At 42.9% G+C, this 19,700-nt stretch overlaps 1 protein-coding gene across 6 annotated transcripts in view; it reads right to left on the bottom strand.

The window, feature by feature from the left end:
• Positions 1 to 19,700, bottom strand: part of CADPS (calcium dependent secretion activator) — a 466,408-nt gene that overhangs the window by 176,221 nt on the left and 270,487 nt on the right. For all 6 annotated transcript variants that reach the window (XM_055344208.1, XM_055344212.1, XM_055344209.1 and 3 more), the window contains exons 7-8: positions 10,270 to 10,381; positions 3,879 to 4,018 (exon numbers count right to left, since the gene is read on the bottom strand). In XM_055344208.1, coding sequence (XP_055200183.1) covers positions 3,879 to 4,018; positions 10,270 to 10,381 — 252 coding nt within the window. The remainder of the gene's footprint in view (positions 1 to 3,878; positions 4,019 to 10,269; positions 10,382 to 19,700) is intronic.

Genomic DNA, 19,700 nt, shown 5'->3' with positions numbered 1-19,700 from the left:
CAAGGGAGGCAAATGTCCCTTGTGACAAGGAACTCACAGTTTAATGGGGGAAGAGAGACAACAAACCAATAAACAAGTAAATATGTGATGTGTGAGATGATGATAAGTGCTCTCCTGAAAATAAAGCAGAGTAAGAGAAAGAGGACACAAGTGGGCCAGGAAAGAAAGGTATTCTGATATGGTACAGAGATATGCAGAAATTGGGCTGAGCCATGTAGAAAGCTGAGTAGGGGAGAAGAGGCATCCAAGGCAGAGGGAAAAGTGGAGACCAGGACCCAGAGGTGTGCACCTGGAGTTTTTGGGGGAAGAGCAAGGAGGCCAATGTGGCTGGAGGAGTGATCAAGGTCAGATAGGTAGTGGAGTCTTCATAGCCATGGTAACAACAATGGGTTTTACTATGAGATGGGGAATCATTGGAGGTTTTCCAGCATTGGAGTGGCAGGATCTGACCTGTGTGTTAAAAAAATTACTCTTGCTTCATGGTAGGAAACAGGCTACAGGGAAGAAGGACAGCAGTAGAAGGACCACCTACAGAGTAAAGGAACAAGTGAAGGGGAAGAGGGATGGAGGCTTGGATGCAAAATGGTGATATAGTGGTGGTGAGGAGAGACTGAACTCCAGATTTATCTTGAAGGTGCAGTGAATAAAATTTGCTGATGGATGAGATGAGGGGTGAAAGTGAATGAGAAATGTCTAAGATGACCCCAAGATTCTTGGTCTGAGCAACTGGGTTAAGGGACAGGCCATTTATTAAGATGGGAGGATAATTATACCTAGTCCCTGTGAGGCTATTTCAGAGATAAAATGAGAAAGTGCCTGTGAGTACCCTTGCTGAGCTTGAAAACACCATACAGATGTAAAATATGAAAAATTTCTCTCCAAGGAATTGCTCATTGTCAAATAGGCCCAGACGCTAGTGTCTTAAGGCCAAAAGGTAATGTTGAATTTCTCACTAACATTTTTCTGTTCAATAAGGAAAGTTATTCTTGAATGGCCCAGTGGTTCACTCGAGGAAACCACAGTCCACCAACAAGGACTCATTCACAGTAACTCTGATTTTCCTTTCATGTTTTATTTTATTTTATTTTTTCCTTTCATTTTTTTAAAATTTTTATTTATTTATGATAGTCACAGAGAGAGAGAGAGAGAGACAGAGACAGAGACAGAGACATAGGCAGAGGGAGAAGCAGGCTCCATGCACCGGGAGCCTGACGTGGGATTTGATCCCGGGTCTCCAGGATCGCGCCCTAGGCCAAAGGCAGGTGCTAAACTGCTGCGCCACCCAGGGATCCCCTTTCCTTTCATGTTTTAATAAACATGACAGTAGATGCCATTTATAACCTTAGCCATGCTTAAAAAAAAATTTCCTTCTCAGGACGCCTGGGTGGTTCAGCAGTTGAGCATATGCCTTTGGCTCAGGGTGTGATCCCTGGTCCAGGGATCGAGTCTTGCATCAGGCTCCCTCGAGGAGCCTGCTTCTCCCTCTGCCTATGTCTCTGCCTCTCTCTCTGTGTCTCTCACGAATAAATAAATAAAACATTTTTTAAAATTAAAAGAATTAAAAAATTCCTTTCTCTCTACTATCCTTTAAGCTGTAACACTATCCTGATATTTTTCTCCTTCTTCTACACAATGGGGCTCAATAAAGCTCTTTTAACTTTAAATGAAAAAATTCCCTGTAGTCCATAATAAACATTTTTACTTTCCTTGAGTCATCCCTTGTGCAACTAATGTTGTGCGTGCCTGATTTAGGCCTCATTAGGTCTGACAGTATTAATATGAAATAGCTATGCTGTCAGAAGTGAGTTACATATTCTTTCTGTCATCTGTAGGGTCAAGGTAGTCTGACTCTGTAGGGTGAAGGTAGCCTCAATAATTTTATAAATGAATCAACAGAAAAATGAGTGAATTCCTATCAGTTAGTTTGGTTTCCAACAGAGTAAATGAAGAGAATGTGGGAAATGGAAATGTGTCCCATGGAGAAATTAATGCCCGTGTAAAGTGTGCTATGGGGATTAAACAAGGGAGTACTTGGAAAACCCCTAATTTGGGGCTTCAAAGGGGCTGAGAAGGCATGTTGAGGAAGTCTAAAAACACTGAACTTTTGAGGACAGATACATTCAGTCATATTTTTGTTCTGTCTCTCTCCTTGGTCTGTCGCACCTTCTTCATTTCTTTCTTTCTTGCCTCTTTCCATCTTGCTCACTCCTGCTCTGGTTCCTTTAGCAAGTAGTTATTGGGTATTTTGCTAAAGATGCAGAATTTCTTCCTTTGTGCTATAGAGACCTAACAGAATTATCACACCCTTTGTCTTGAAACTGGAATATTTACATCTAGGGGGAAGAAATTCCACTTAACATTTTTGGAATATATGCCAACAGGATGATAAGAAGGAGGAAAAGCTGACTTCACAAACACTTCATGAGACATCTTCAGGAGATGCTGACTTAATTGAGGAGAAGCTAGCTGCACTTCGTCATGGATGGTTGAAAAAAGAGCACATGTACAGTAAGAGTAAGGGTCTGGTTCACTCTACCATGGCCTTCCCATGGCCACAGGCATAAGAGTTTTGGCATAATACCATCTCAGGCTCTGGAAACAGTTTGGTTGCAAGATAATGCCATGCAAATTCTCTGAATCCATGCCAGAGCTCAGGTTCAGTACTGGGCCTGCCTACAAGTTGTTGAGAGACCTTTTCTTTCTCTGGAGTTCCACAAGCCTGATCCTCTCCAGTGCCTTGAATGGGAGCTATCTATCTTTCTCTGGATGCTTGAGCTTTCTCTGTTCCCTAGGACACCAAGGCGCCAAAGCTAGAATGCTGTTCTTTATTCCCCGACCACATGTTGCTGTCCTGATTGCTCCCTCCTGGACCTGTTTAACGTTTTCCATTTAAATCTGTCTGAATCAGCGGCCAGTCCCTGGTATTGGGTTTTTGCATTCCCCAAACCTCTATCACATAACCAATTCTCAGTTTCCATGTTAATTTTATCATTTTAAAATATCCTGTAACTGCACACGCCCCCAAAGAAAATTAAGATGTTTCTATTGACCAGAGGGCCTAAGCAGAGTGATAGCCAGTTGGCAGTTGGTACCTGCAGAATCCTTGAAAAACAACACATTCCCTTCCATTGGTTAGACATCCCCCTATTCAGAGTTCTATGGCCCAACCTGTCTCTAAGTGATCACATTTACTGAGATAGTGGGGTCCAAGCAGTTTAATTGAATAGGCCATGGCCTATACCCAGTTGTCAGCAAACATTTTCTGTATAAATTGTTGATCTGTGCAATGAAACTTCTTTCACTTATTCTTTTTATGCTACTGGAAATCACTTAATTGGTTGTGCCTCTCAACCTTAAGCAATTGAAGGTGAGCGTAAATTTTCTATGTTTTGGTCTTTTATTTAAAGACTAGAGTAAACACTAACACTGATTCAATGTGAATTGAATGCTTAAATGTTGCCTACGGCACCTGCTCATGTCTCCTGGATGTGGTTGTTAGTGAACATGAAAGTGGATGATTCATAGAATCTGAAAGATCTAGATAGATGCTACTGAAAAGGTACACAAAGCCGATAAAACCTCCTAAGCCAGAATCACACACCATGCTTCTAGGAATGTTTTGAATTGTCCTGGAAATCCTATTAGAAAAGAAGGAAATTATTTGTGCTGTCTTGATAACACAAATGCCACATCCGGTAATCATAAGAATTGAGGAAGCTTACAGTAAATATCAAAATGAAGTGTTTTAAGGATCTCTCGTAAATCCTTTACATTTCCTTCCATATACTTCTCTGGAGATCAGTTTTTCTTTTTAGAAAATATTTTAGGAAATGGATGGAGATCTCTCCAAAACTTCCACTTGGAGAAGAAACACTTACCCAGAATGCTTCATGTTTTGAGGCTTATCCATGCGGACAGCAAGTTTGATTTTGAGGTCTTGATCAGGGCAGTTTTTGGAGACTGTCATTTTGTGCCACTCTGACTGTTTGGGGCTGTTTGGGGTGGGATGGAGAATAACCTGTAAGGAAAAAGGACAATCATCTTAGCCAGAAAATGGAAACCCTCTCATGGGCATGTTTTTAATCAGTGAGAAACTTTGCTCCTGAGAAGCTGAGTGTCTTGTCCAGCTCCCATAGCTGGCAGGCATTTAAATAGAGCAGAAGCCTGGCCGTCGGACTCCCACCCAACTCCATCTACCAACCGTGGCTGCCTTGTGCCAAGCAGACCAGCCTGAGGACAGAAATGGTGTTCTCTTGCTCTTTTCTCTCTCCCATTGGTTAATTCAGTAAAAGTAAGGATCATGATTTCTGTGGTTCTGCTTTTGCATTTTCCTAAAACTCAGAAGTCCTAAAGCAACCCAGAACAGACAATGTTCACACACTATTCTCTCTATATAAGAAGATGGATGTGTGAAAGGAAGAAACAGCCTTACACATGAAAGCACCTCTCATCCCCTAATTTTTCCATCTCTCAGGATCCCTTCTCCTGTCCAGGAGAAGACATCCCTCAAAGGCCTCAGGGGAAAAATGGAAGGGACTTTATATGAGGGATGAGGGATGTGAGACCTAGGGAAGGGGAGCGTCTTGCTGACAGTCACTGCCCTCCTGCAAGCCCGGCTGGGAACCCATGGCTTCCCATGAGGCGGAGCCACAGAAGCTCAGAAGAGTAGGAGAGCAGGGCGGAAACACAGAATCGGCCACTCTGACGGGCCTTGCTTGTGCTAAGTTTTCTCTCTTTCTCATTTCAAGCCTGATCCTTTTCTCCCCCTCCCCCCTTACATTCCCTCTCTCAGACGAAAGAAAAATGTACCCATTTTTGCTAAACACGAAATATGAGTCTTCTCAATGTCTTATGACGTGATTGAAATACAAGGCCTGATTTTTCTCAGACCAGGACCTGCCAAAGTTTTTTTGATCATGCCCTGTGCCAGTAAAATAACGTTGAGCAAATAGCCCAGTATCTCTAACTATATTGGTATCAATATAAAAACATACCGCCATCAATATGTAAATATATAAAATATCAGTATTTTTATATTATATCTAAGTTACATAATATATACTTATATTTTATATCTTCACATTATATACATTCACTTTGTATTAATATATTCCATTGTTCCATATATCATAAAATATACACATATATCAAAGTCTTAAAGATGAGCTAAAGATAGAAAGTTATATTTTTAAATACCTTGCTAATTGTGGTGGCTTTGTGCTGTTATTTGCAACAGTTTAAGGCATCCCACATATTTAGGGCGAGGCTCACTGTTAATGATACTGGATGTAAATCTGTAGCTCAAGTGGTCTTGTAAATAACTTCAGGATATCTTGACTGACGTCTGATCCTATCTGACTACTTTGGCAATGATTTTAGCTCATGATGTGGATGACAGAAATCCTGCTTAGCAGGACGGGTGTCAGCTTCCCCATTTTCGTGTCGTTTGCCAAGCTTGCAATACTTGTATCATCTTAAGATCATCACACTTTGGTAGTAATCTTTTAGGCCATTTATCCATTTTGTGAGGGTCATTTTAGTCACAATTCTATCATAAAATGTATACATTCACATAACTGGTGCCAGCAAGTGTATCCTGTTGTCGGAAGCTCAAGGCCAGCGAGCCAGGGTGCCCCTGGGCAGCGGAGGCCTCTCCCTCCTCTCAAGAGAATGCCTGTCCCTATACATCACTGTATGTCATGTTCTACTTCCTGAGACCTCAGCCTTGGGGAAATGAGGAGGGGGATCCCAGGGAAGCTGATCCCAGCTGCTAATCCCAAGGAAGCTGACCCTCTCTTCTGAGCTAGTTTGGCCTGAGAGGTGATGGGGGGGAGGGGTGATGTTCTGGAAGCAAGGAGGGGGAGGGGCTGGTAAGAGAAAGCCCAGCCAGGGCCCGAACAGCAGCAGGCAAGGCCCAGAGCCTCCTTCTGCTCCTGCCCATTTGGCAAAATCAAAGCAGGAGCAGCGCTCTGGGCACCCGGAGCTCGTTAACAGGCCTTCCACCATATGGATTCTGGGCATGTTTCCCACTGGCAATATGGTGTCCATTCGCCGCCACAAATGACCACAGCTCATTCCTGGCCGCTCCACAAAGACTTCTCCTTTCACGTGATGGCTCCCCAGGGAGACTTCCTCTCCGGGGTGGATGGAGAGATGAGGTCACTGCAGTTCTCCTCCATCTTCATCTCCACCCTGCCATGCGCCTGTGGGGTCGACGACTCCTTTGTATGTGTCAGCCCTGCTGAATTATTGGGGTCCTCCTGGGTGCACATGAGCCCTGAGCGGTCCAGACACCTCATCTGGACATTCCAGGCTGCTAATCAAGCACTTTGTCATCTCAGCCGTGGCCCATGTGTGCTGTGCTTTGATGTGGTACTGCGGATGTGGGAACACACCCACTCTGTGCAGGAAGCTGCATGCCAGCCAGCCCCAGCTCCTCGTAGGTACCCGGGCACACAGGCAGGTCCTTCGGGGGCTGTTGTACCCGGAGCCTTTACTTGACTGATCCTCTCCAAGCCTTAGCCTCTGTATCCTTCCCTACTGCTGCATCTACCCCTGGCCCTGGGAAGGCATCCCTGACCCTCCGACTGGATTACGTCCCCTTGCTATGTGCTCCCAGGTTTTCTTTCTCTGGAGAGCACTTACCACATTGCACCGTAATTTCTAGTTTTTATGTATATATCCCTTAATTTTTTGAAGTTCGAGATTTTTGCCTGCCATCATTTCTGTTTGCTCTGTGAATGCCACAAATGATGGGACACCGTGGGCTCACAATCATATCCAACGAATAGAAGTTTGCTAATATTGCAGTATAGGCAAGGATGTAGAGAAACAGTCACTTATGCCTTTTGTGGGAGTATCAATTGGTGTATACTCTTTAAGGGACAATTCGGTCGTGTCTGTCAAAATTCAGATTTCATTCAGCAAAGTATTTTTTTTGAGAATTATCCTACGCATATACACACACATATGTGCAAAGAAATAAATTCAAGATTATTCACTGAAGCGTTGGTTATATAGCCAAAGACTGAAAACAATCTAAATATATTATGATACACCTATGCATGGAATATTACACAGCCATGAAAATAGGGAGCATGTCAGTATTGGCTGACATGGACTAATCTCCAAATATACTGATTTTTCAAGCAAAGTGCAAAGCAGTTTGTATATAGTAACTTTCAGCTTTTCTTTCTTCTTCTTTCTTTCTTTCTTTCTTTCTTGATGTATACATATGCTTGTATATGCTATGCTTGTACATGCATAAAATACTGGGTGAAGAATACACAGTAAATTGAAAACAAGGGTTTTTGTTTTTTTCTTTTCTGGAAAAGACCTAGGGCAAGGTGGGAGGTATCATTCATTTTCACTAATATCCATTAAAAACCTTTTTTTACAATGCATGAATTATTTTTTCAATTAAAAAGGTTGATTAAATGCAACATAATGAATATGAAACAAACTAGATATTGTTGAATGAATGGATGTAACACTGGGATTTTAAATATGGCTGTGTCCTGCTAAGCTTGGGAACAATTAGAGCATAGAAGCACTCCCTCAGGGGTACCAGAAATTGCTTCACTTGAAAAAAAGGGAGTCATCACCAGCAGTGCCTTGTGGAGGTACTGCCAGCAGAGGGTGCCCCAGCTGGGACAAGGACCAGGCAGGCTGGTTCCACTGCAACCGGTGGAAAGTTTCTTTGGTAGCAAGAGTAAATTCATATCTGGGGGAATATATAATGGGGCCGGAGGAGAGAATGAGTTATTAAAGAAATGATAACTGTATGAGGCTGACGCAAGCTCGTGGACTTCACCACAGCAGCAGAGCCAAGGGTTTTATTTCTGCATAGGGACTAATTGGTACAGTGGAAATGGTCCTGGAGATGAGTCAACATCATTCCTGGCAAGTTACTTACCTCTTCTGGGCCTCAGTGTACTCATCTGTGCAAGATGAGTAGTAACTCATTAGGGTTATCATGAAGCATCAGTGAGGGGGCTGCACAGAGTCCTCAGGGCAGTGCCCTGGCCAATAGCAAAAGTACAGTGAATGGGCACCACCTAACTGGGTGGCTCTGGGGAAACTTCCTGCCTTCTGTGGGAATCTGTTTTCTCATCTATAAAATAAAAGGGTTTGACTAGCCCAGTGGGTTTAACTTTTCTGAGTGGAAACAGCTTTGAGAAGTTGGTGAATGCTTTGGACTAGTGAGTCCAGAAACATGCACATATACTCCCCTCTCCATTTCGACATTTGCAAGCAATTTCAAGGGGTTCCTGGATTCCATGGAACCTTCTGGGGACTCAAGCTGAGCATTCCTGGACTTGTCTATTTTAACACTAATATCTTGGTCCCCATCCTAGTAACAGGATTCCAGGCCAGCTCTACAGATGAAAGCCAGATTCAGTAAGTGGGCACAAAAGGAAGAAAAAAGAAAGCATGCTTATTGTGTTTTTGCTGGCCTTGTTAGGAGTCTGTGGTTGTGTGCTTGTCTCCAGGTGTTCTCACATTATTCCTTTGATAACATACCAGTGGCTTAGAGAGGTTGAACTTTTGGCTGAGGTCACACAGCTTTCAGAAGGGATTACACAATACACCAGTATGGAATGGAATGTATTGGCAGTCTCTGTGCTGGGCTCTGGGTATAGGGTAGGGAATGAAATAGTTTTGGTTTCTATGATCCTGGGGTTTTCATAGTCCAGCGTGGGACACAGAAGCCAAAATTTCTGTAAATCCTCTTTCTCTCTCAGTGATCAAGTTTAGTGGATAGGAGGCTGAGGTACTGATTAAAGGAAGATGGGCAATCAGGAAGGAGCTCTCTGAGGAGGACATGTCATATATGGAAGGAAGGAGATAGCCTTTTAAGGGGTTGGGCGATGGGCGGGGAGAAACCCCTGTGATGCAGGAAAGAGGGGTCTATTTGGTGGACTGAAATTGGCCAGTGATGCTGGGGCATAGTGGATGAGGGGAAAGGTTGCAACATAAGAAACCAAGGAGGTGGGCAGAAGCCAGGTCACATGAATCTCTGTAGGCTGTGCTACAGAGTTCCAATTTTATTATAAGCAGTCTTGGGTACTGGAAGCATTGGAAGCCAGCAAATCTAACTTAAGTTCTGAAAATCCTGGCTGTTTGGTGCAGATTCAATAGTTGAGAAGTAAGAAGAAATGTCTTTATTATCTCAGTGGTACTCACAGGGATTGGTACCAGCCTTTGGGATGTTTCAGAAATTGGGTTGACAAGATAATGGTGCTGGGCTCTGTTGGTATTGAACAGCTGGGCCCAGGCATACTACATGTTGTGAAACGAATGAGATATTCCTCCCCAGTGAGGAATCGTCGTGCATCTCATCTAACTTCTGGATATTCCCACAGGGTATGAATGGAGGTGGAAAAGTGGCTTTCTAATTAACTGAGTCTAGATCTTAAATCCTTTTTTTTACATATTGTTAGAAGGAAAACCACAGGCACAAAATGGTGTCACTTGTGCCCAAACCGGTGGTCAGTACATAATCTAATTGCAGTTGCAACTTCCCCCAGAAATGCAGTCTTAATGGGTAGAATTTTATAGCAGGTTTTATAGCAGCTGGGACCATCAGAGTGGTTCCCTACATGGGAGCAAGGAAAACATTCCTTCTGTAAGTCTTCTAGAGTGGTTGTGCCTGGATCTTTACATTCTGAAATTAATATATATATTTTTTTACAGATTGTATTTATTCATGAGAGACACAGAGAGAAAGGCAGAGGCACAGGCTGAGAGAGAAGCAGGCTCCATGCAGGGAGCCCGACGTAGGACTCGATGCCGGTTCTCCAGGATCACACCCTGGGCGGAAGGCAGGCGCTAAACCGCTGAGCCACCCAGGCTGCCCCTCTGAAATTATTTTGTTAATAATCAATTCCCTTTTATTTCTCCTTCACACTATATCATTGCATTGATTTTTAAATTGTAGGTGGGTCAGTGTGTTAATTATCCAAGAATTTCATTTCAGGATAGGAGGGGGCATTGCCAGTCTTTGCTCAAAAGGGTCTGAGCCGTGGAGAATCCCTGCTCTATTTTCTGCAGCATGTGCTATCAGTAGCCCACATTTAAAGAGGAGAAACTGAGGCTTGGAGAGGTTGAGGGACTTGCCCAAGGTCACACAGTCAATGCGGGAGTGGAGCCCAGGACTCAAACCCGAAGAGGACATTTCAGGACTGAACCTTTCAGGACTGGGCAGTGATGCCCCTGGGGACCCGGGGCCTCGGCTCTCTGGAGCTCCCTGTGCCCGGGAGCGCTTACCCGACCGAGCTCCTTGTCTTCCAAGGCCAGGACTCCTGTGCTCTCTGTGAACAGCTTCACCTTCACAGCAGGCAGTGCGTGGGTGGTCGAGAAGTCACCCTGGGTGCCCCAGCTGTGGACAGAACCAGAAAGGTCAGCATGGAGCCCTCTGTCTTGCCGACGCCTAACTCAGCTGCCTTCTTCCCAAGCAGGGGGAATGCAGGGTTAACCCGAGGCGGCACTGGCTGTCACGTCCCCCTCCCGTCGCCTCCTCTCCAAAGCTGCCAGAGTGACAAAAAGTGTTAATTAACTTGTTAGGCAAATGCAAGACAGATGCTCAGAAAGTTGCCACGGGTCTTCACAGAGCACTACCAGGAATCACTCAGAATTAGCATGAAATCGAGTTGGCGAGAACTTTTCCCCCTGTGTTTGTTATACTTATAAACTATTTCAGGGTCACCACTAATGTTTCCTGATCTCCTTTGAATCCCTAGTTCTTGGAAATTGCAATCTAGATTTTGAGACAGGGCTTCATTTGGTCAGAGCCAATACCTGACTTTAAAATGCGATGTCTGTAGTAGTGGGGAGGTGAGTGGCCCCATTTCCTTCAGCATTCAAAGAGGAGTTGAACAGAGGAATGGATGGAGCACAAAGAGGAGTGAAAGGTAGAAGGAGGAGAAGTGGGAAATGCCCTTCCTCTCTGGTCTGTGGGAATCTGAGCCCTAGATCTCCTCAGAGCAGATCCTGGCTTATCTAGCATCTGGGTGGGGTGCCAGGTTGGGGCTGACATGAGCTGCTGATGCGTCCCTCAGATGTGTTATCACAGAGCCCTACCATCTGTTTCATACCTGCAATCAGTGTGATCCTCCAAAAGTGTCCACTGGATTGCACTGAGCCCTTGCCCTAAACCCTTCCTGGCACCCATTCCATTGCACTCAGGGTGCAATCCAGACCCTCTGGGTGTAGTCTCCCACTTGCTCGCTCCAGTGTCATGGGCCTCCTGACTGTTCCACCTCATGGCCTTTGCGTGTATACTTTCCTCTGTTGGCAATGCCTCACCCCACCTGGCTACCTCTTCAGAGCTCAGCTTCAATAACACGTTCCCATCCTTAGGTCTCCCTGTCCAAATGTGGTCCAGTGTTAAACCCTCTGGAACATACAGTTTAATTTTCTGCCCTAGCAATCACTGGATTTGTTATTATTTATTTCTGTGTGATTGTTCAATAGCTGAATCCTCTGAACTGGGTGTTTTTTGCTTATGTTGCATACTTAGCATAGTGCTTAGCACACAGAAGACACTTAAGAAATATTTGGTGAATAAATGAGTGATGTTAAATATACATACTTTTACAGAATTAGGAAACAGGAATAGAAATAATTTTGTATAGAGGTTATTTTTTTCATTTTGCCTTATATGATGGCCAGTGTCCATACTGTAAAATATTTGTTTAAAGTATTATTTTCAATGACTCTGTAATATAATAATACCTGATAGGTACATCATAACTTCTTTCACCATTGTTATACTCTTGAGATTGGGCTGGACATGACTTTTTAAATTTCATTTTTGATCATTTCCTTGGAAAACATCAATAAACATCATTCTGCTCTTACAATGCAATTGTGCTTATCAATGAACACTTTCAAGTTCTGAGATATCGATTCCCAAAAATGCTTTCCCCAAAGGGGGCAACCATTCTCCCATCATTTGGGAATGACTGCAAACCCCAGTGTTTCTTGCCTCCATGGGTACCACTATTCATTTTTTCGTCTGGCTTACTTTGTCTTTGGTGTTTTTGTGGGCATTTCTTTGCCTAATAGCATGCTTGGATATATCACTCTGTGTTTATTGGTTGTATTTTTTCTTTTGTGAATGATAGAAATGACTTCTCATCTCCATGTTGCATTCAAATAAATCCTATTGACTAAACTCAAAGACATGGAGTATCTAGAGAAAGTTGACAAGATGGCACCAGAAAGATGGAGGAAAGGAGGAGCCTGGATTGGGAGCCAAAGGATAAAAGTCGTTGAGGAAACACAATAGTCCTGGCCAAGAAAGGGAGAAGACTTGCAAGAGGACAGGACACAGAACAAGAAGCAACAGGTTCCAAACACAACAGCACAATGTTCGATGTACAGATGGTACAGATGTACAAATAGAAGTTCCTCATTTTGGTCATCAGCTCCTGCAGAAAGCTCCTAAGACAGGGAATCATTTTACTAGCAAAGGCAACATGACGGGGCATCCTGGGTGGCTCAGCAGTTTAGCGCTGCCTTCAGCCCAGGGCATGATCCTGGAGACCTGGGATCGAGTCCCACGTCAAGCTACCTGCATGGAGCCTGCTTCTCCCTCTACCTGTGTCTCTACCTCTCTCTCTATCTCTCTTTCTCTCTCTCTGTCTCTCATGAATAAACAGAATATTTTAAAAAAAGGCAACATGACAAGATATAGGGTTTTGAATCAGACACTGATTCAAATTCTAATTCAAATTAGTTCAAATTCTGGTTAGTCATTTATGAAGCGTAGGATTTGGGGCAAGTAATGTCCCTGTACCTCTGTGTACTCACCTATAAAATGGCCTTGTTTTAGAGTAGTTAAATAATAAAATAAATAAAAATAAGTTAAATAAAAGTAAGGATAAAAACATAAAAAGTAAATAGCGGCATTGAAAGATCATGAGAACCCAACGAATTTTGGCTACCTTCCCTCCCCAAAATAAAGATATGTAAGATATATATATTTTTGTGGTTTTTTTTTTAGATTTTATTTATTTATTCATGAGAATACACAGAGAGAGGAGAGAGAGAGAGAGGCAGAGGGAGAAGCAGGCTCCATGCAGGGAGCCCGATATGGGACTCGATCCTGGGCCTCCAGGATCATGTCCCCCGCTGTAGGCGGCGCTAAACCACTGAGCCACAGGGCTGTCCAAGACTTGTAAGATATATTCTCATAATAGTGATGATCACTTCTGTTTTGCGTTCCATTCAACACATATTAGGAATCTACTACATTGTCTCTTCAACTATACAATATAAGTAGTAAAATAGTTCTTATCATTCCCATCTCACAGATGAGAAAACTGAGAAGAAACTCAAGATCTTGCCCATTTTATTTCAGTAAATTTTGACCAAACTGACTAGAACCTAAATCCTTTAATCCCCCACATTACGGCTCTCCCTGCTAATAGTGTCATGATTGTCGATAACAAGCATTACTAATAATTAGCAATACTAGCAAAAAAATAAAGATCATCGATTGATTCTTTGTGATTAATTGTCCTAATAATCTCTTTGGGCATTTATCATGATTAGTCATGGAGATGAGGAAGATTCCTTCTGGAAATCAGAAGAGCTCTGGAATGAGATTCATTAACACCAAGCCACAAAATAGCCTTGTTCTCAGTGCCCAAGGGGTTGCCCACACTGTATCCCTATAGATACTGTTGTTGGGACTGGTTTGTAGGGTTTTTCTGGCCTGCTCACCAGGAACTAGTACAGTCTGCTTGGACCCCTGCTTCTACCAAGGATGCTCAGCTTATCGCATTAAACATGACTCAGACTGTGGGGCAGAGTGAGGCCTCTACCCTGTCAGCTGGATGGAATTCAAGCCGCTGGAGGCTGTCCTGACAACCCAGTTTATTTGGACACTCAATGGTTTTTCCTTTCTCCCAGACCTGCAGCTGTGCTTTTGGCTTCCCACCATGACCCTTGGCTCACCTCAAGTTTTTAGGTCACTGCTGAATCCCAATTTATCCATCAGATTCCAAAATGGCAGCCTGGCCTGGTGAAGCAGGCAAAAAGAAAAAAGGCTCTAGTCTAATCAGGATGGGCTATGTCATTTTAAAGGATTGTGCAAAATGAAAATGTGGGGCTCCTTCTTCAAAAAGCAGGAGAAAGTGTCACTAAAAGTACTAACATGTAAAGTCTTTCCCTTTCTCAGAGTGGTTCTTCTGTTCAAATGCATGCTCCATTGTTCTATCGAACTTTACTTAACAAACAGTTTTGAAATTAAAATAATTAAGAATTCCAACATGGCAATGCAGAGCAGTAAACCAAACATAGGTCTGAGTGTGCGCCTGTGTGGTTGCATGAGTCATAAGGCCATGAATAAGTTTCGGAGTTCAATGACACCCAGTCTGTTTAGCTGGGACTGAAGGTAGGCCACGCAGTAGAAATTGGCTGTCACTGGTGTTGATATGAACCTTCACCCTTCACTATAGTCCTTGGACTTTTTTTTTTTTAAGATTTTATTTATTTATTCATGAGAGACACAGAGAGAGAAAGGCAGAGACACAGGCAGAGGGAGAAGCAGGCTCCATGCAGGGAGCCCGAAATGGGACTCGATCCTGGGTCTCTGGGATCATGCCCTGGGCTGAAGGGGGAGCTAAACCATTAAGCCACTCAGGCTGCCCTAGTCCTTGAACGTTGTAAAAAACGACTCCCAACTTCTTTTTGTAGATGCTTCCTATAGTAGAAGACCTAGGGAGATTTAATTATAAGCACCTTTTCTTGTCCTTTTCCCCGTTGAAAACTTCCTCATAGAAATGTTCACTCTTTATCTTTTTCCAGCCACAGAGAGACCTGACTATCTTTACAACAAATAGCTAATATTTATTCAGATTACTATTTGCTAGGCACAGATTTCTCTCTTAAAAGTGTTACTCAGACATACACGCATTCTATTTTTTTAAGTCTTCTTGGCCATCATGCGAAATGCTTATAATGATTACTCTCACAGTTACAAACAGGAAACTCAGACTCACACAGGCTATAATGTGTCCAGGATCATACACAGGAAGCAAATGGCTGTCTGACTCCACAACCCAAACTCAACCATGGCACCATATTGCCTCCCTTTCACGTTCCACCAACTCACTGCTCTGTGTCTTGATCCAGTTAAATCAGTTACCCTTGTAAACTCAAAGTGAGATTTCTGTCTCAGGATTGATGGGACCCTGGGCCACTAGAGCTTCTCAGTTTAGATTTATTTCACATGTTCAATATACTTCACAGAGGGCTACCTACCCTATAGACAAATTAGCCAGTGGTGGAACCATCAAAAGCCTTGGTCTTTTGGTGGGGCCACACATCATTATATGAATCTATTTCTCAATGTTGCATTCTTCTCTGCTCATTTCTTTTGCTTTGCTGTGCATTGACTATGGTTATTAAGATGAATACCTCTTCTTAAAAGTTTTCCAGAACTGAAATACAACTGCAGTTTGGTTTGAAAAGACCAGAGGTTGTTATTTATCACAAGCAGCAGTTGAGGTTACCTAACTTTCTCCGAACATAGGTAGATAAAGTAGTGGGTGAGGTCTCCCTCTTTGGTGACCCCATCCTATCTGTCACTATAAGCACACTGTAAGCTCTCAGAAAAGCTAAAAATAGCCACCAATTAGCAAGTGCTTAAAGTTTGCCAGGACTCAGGCCGAGTGCTTTTCATGGATTATCTCACTTAATCCTTCTGACTGCTCTATGAAGTATATTCTGTTACTATCCCCACTTTATAAGTGGAAAAACTAGGACTTGAGAGGTTAAGTAGCTGGACCAAGGCTTTAGGCTACCACAGAGCCATACTTTAAACTCAGAATTTCTGACCCCAGAACCTATGCATGAAATCATGGAGCTTCACTACCTCTCAATAACTCTTAACACAGTATCATAGTGTAGCCCAAAAATTATCTGTGTGTGTATCTGGCTCTTTCTCTAGATGATGAACAACTTGGGGGCAGGGAGCACAGCATAACTTCTTTTTTAATCTCCTGCACCAAACACGGGGCCTGGCACACAACAAATAGTTATTTAATGACTAGGAATAAGTGGTAAATTCAGAATAATCATGTCACTAAATTCAGGGGATTATGGAGAGATGTGACATTTGAGACCACCAAGGGTATGATCGCCTCCTTTAAGCAAAACTGAGACCTTTAGCTCCTTGGACATGGGGTGATTTTTAGGAGCACATCAATTCTCTGCAGTGCACTATGAGGCTGGCAGCATGCAGTGGAGACCCAGCATACGTAGCAGGTAGGACAGCACCCTGAGGAGCAAGGCATAGGTCCTTCAAGGTCATGGATGGTTAACTTATGAGGCCAAGGTCTGGAAGCAATGTGAAAGCCAATGGTATAATGCTGGAAAGTGCTGCCAAGTTATAAAATGAATTACTATTATCACTTCTGGTCTTTTCAGCCATCAGGATACAAACATAGACAACAGACAAACATGCAATCACTCAGAGTGGCACCCCCAAATATAAAGGAACATATACTGAGAAACGAGAGTCCATTCCAAACCATGTATGTTTACTAGAGGGTGGGAAATGAATATAGGAACAGTCCAGCTGACTAACCTACAATGCCCTAGGTGGCACTGGAAGATCAGCCTTCTACTGCCTTAGGGATCATATCTCTAATCAGCCCTTCATTTCTTTCTTCATTAGAAAGTACTTCCTGAATGTCTACCATGTGCAAGTCATTTGTGTTAGGAGCTGCCGAAGATCCAAAGGTGACTGAGATAACAGACAGTACTTAGGAATATTGTATTTTACCAGCAGAGATATCATATGCAGAAATGATAACACTTATTAGAGTGAGTTTGAGCCTTGATTTTCACATCTTTAATTGAGGATAAGAATAATACTGACCCTAGAGGATTAATGGAAGAATAAGTAGGAGATATGTTATTGTATACACACTGTTCAACTCAATACTCAGCACATGGAAAACACCAACAAAATATGTCTTTCATTTTAGGATTATAGACCAGGGGTTGGTAAACTATGTCCCATGGACCAAGTCTGGCCAAATATTGTGCTTATGTACAGCTGATGAGCTAAGAATGGCTTTTACTTTTTTAAATGACTGAAAATAATCAAAAGAAGGATATTTTGTGACAGATGAAAATTACATAAAATTCAAATTTTAATGCCCATCAATAAAGTTTTATTAGGACACAGCTAATGTTCACCCCTTTGCATACTGACAATGCTGCTCTTGCACTTCAAAGACAGAGTTGAGTAGTTATGACAAGAGACCATCTGGCCAACAAGCCTAAATTATTTACTTTCTGGTCCGTTATAGAGAAAGCATGCTGACCCCTGATAGACACAGTGGAACTGCTGGTTCAATCTAATGGGAATACTTTTATTTTCATTAGCAGATCAGAAGGAAGTATGCTCACTGGAGCATATCCACGAAGATAAACTGTAAACATGCACTTACAAGGACAGCTCAGCCCATGGTGATTTGATTTGCTGCTCTAAATTCTTCATGGAGCTCTCTGCAGCACTCTCGGTGTATTGGAAAATTGGGGATTGTGTATCATAGCATTTCAGACACGTGGTGCCCAAATGCTGCTTCCAGATCCACTTGAGCTGGCTGACTCACTTAGTCACACTACATCATTATTAATATCAAATAATAAACATGAGTAGCAGATAATTCATATTTTTGGGGGTCGAGATGATTTTTAAAGTCACAGCACATTATTTCTCCAAACCTATTCCATAGTGCCACTGCTTTGAAAGTGAGCACTTTGATCAGGGGGAAAAAAATAAGGGAGAGGAATATGCTTGGGTGGAGGGAAGGAGAAATCCACCGCAAAGCAACCTTCTACTGTGTGTTTGGAGAGCATCTGCTTCATCGCAGTCACATCTCTGTTTACTATTTAAAGCTTCTTATTTGCGGAAGCCTCCTCAGACCATATGTTATCAACAAATGTTGCTAATCAAATACACACAGTAATTTTCATTAGAATTTCCTCCACCCACCCCCACCCCCCATGAACAAAAAAACATTTGCCACAAAGGGAATATACCTCCCAAAATGACAGTAAACATCCACTGCAAACCTTTGACAACAGAGTGATATTTACAAATGCATATGTGAATAAGCCAAGACAACACATACACTTTAGGCAAATAAGGACCCTTGGAGAATTGAATTTTGTGCAGGTTGGTCTTGGGGGATGATGTCATTAGTTGCCATGGCAATGTTCAGCATAAGGCCATAATTCATGCCACAGAGACAGGATTTGCATTTATTCAAGGTATATGGCTCGTGTGAGCTGGGTGTTAAATTGGTGTGGTTCTTAAAATTAACTGTGAGCTTTAACAAGGGAGAATTGTCATTTCAGGGAATGAAAGTGCCTTGGTCCCGTTGCTAAGAGGGAAAGTTAATAATTGCCTGGAGACAACTGCATTAAAATCTTCTGGCCTGCCTTTCAGGCAGACTGCATGATATTCTATGCCAAGCGAATCAATTGTGCCATCGCAGTGTGTCTCATGCAAACTAATTGATAGGATGTGATTCGGGGCCTTTAATGTACCAGAAAAGCTAAACTACCTCTTATCTACATAAATGAGGCATTTGCTTTGTAGAAATTGGGTTGTCTGTGAGGCAGAGAGATGAAGGCTCTGGTTCGCCTACTTGACATTTCCACTGGAATGTCTCCTCTCCAGGAATCTGAAATCAAATGTATCCAAACCTCAGCTTTAGCTTTCTCCCCTCACATCTGTTCCTCTAAGGCTTCCCCAGCTTTGCCACAGGAAATGCCAGCCACCAGACTTCACTCTTGTTTTCTCCTCTTCCTCCCTCGTCCACTTCATCATCAGGTCTTTCATACCTCCTACATTTATCACACATTGCTATAGAGGAAAATAAATCAGAAAAGGGAGGTTGAAAGTACCAGGAAGAGGGTGAGCCAATGGGGTATTAGCAGATGTTATGGAAACAGAGGCTTAGAATGTGCTCGTGTGGCTGGGCTTATCCTCTGGTGCCTCTGTCATCCTCAGAAGCAGAGCTTCTTTCAGGTAGCTGTTATCGCTCCAACCTGCATCCAAGATGCAGGAACAGGCCTGAGGCCAACCCACAGTGAGGAGCCAAGACCAAACAGACCCACATATTGAAGCAGAGCCACCCAGATGAGCCTGGCATGAATCAGCCAAGCCCCACCAATTTGCAGATGAGTGAAGGAAATAAATGACTATAGTTTTAAACCATTGAGTTTTAGACGGTTTGTTACACAGCAATAGCCAACTGATATAGTGCCTTTGGCCCTCGTCATTGTGGTTCTACTGAATGTTCAATAGTTTGGTCTGGAGTCGTCAGGTAAAATGGTACATCCTGGAGAACCCAGACATAAGTTATAGTCCCTTAATACTCTTAAAAAAGTCTACTGCAGGGGGATCCCTGAGTAGCTCAGCGGTTTAGCACCGGCCTTCGGCCCAGGGCATGATCTTGGAGTCCCAGGATCGAATCCCACATCAGGCTCCCTGCATGGAGCCTGCTTCTCCCTCTGCCTGTGTCTCTGCCTCTCTCTCTCTTTCTTTGTGTGTCTCTCATGAAATAAATAAATAAAATCTTTAATAACTAACTAACTAAATAAATAAATAAAAAGTCTATTGCAATCACTCAATAAACACCTGCCTATTGACCTTGCTGCCTTAGAAA

This window comes from Nyctereutes procyonoides, unplaced genomic scaffold (assembly GCF_905146905.1).
Source record: "Nyctereutes procyonoides isolate TBG_1078 unplaced genomic scaffold, NYPRO_anot_genome, whole genome shotgun sequence".
Classification (NCBI taxonomy): Eukaryota; Metazoa; Chordata; class Mammalia; order Carnivora; family Canidae; genus Nyctereutes; species Nyctereutes procyonoides.
The sequence above is the reverse complement of the archived record's forward strand: the minus strand, read 5'-3'. Positions and strand labels throughout refer to the sequence as shown.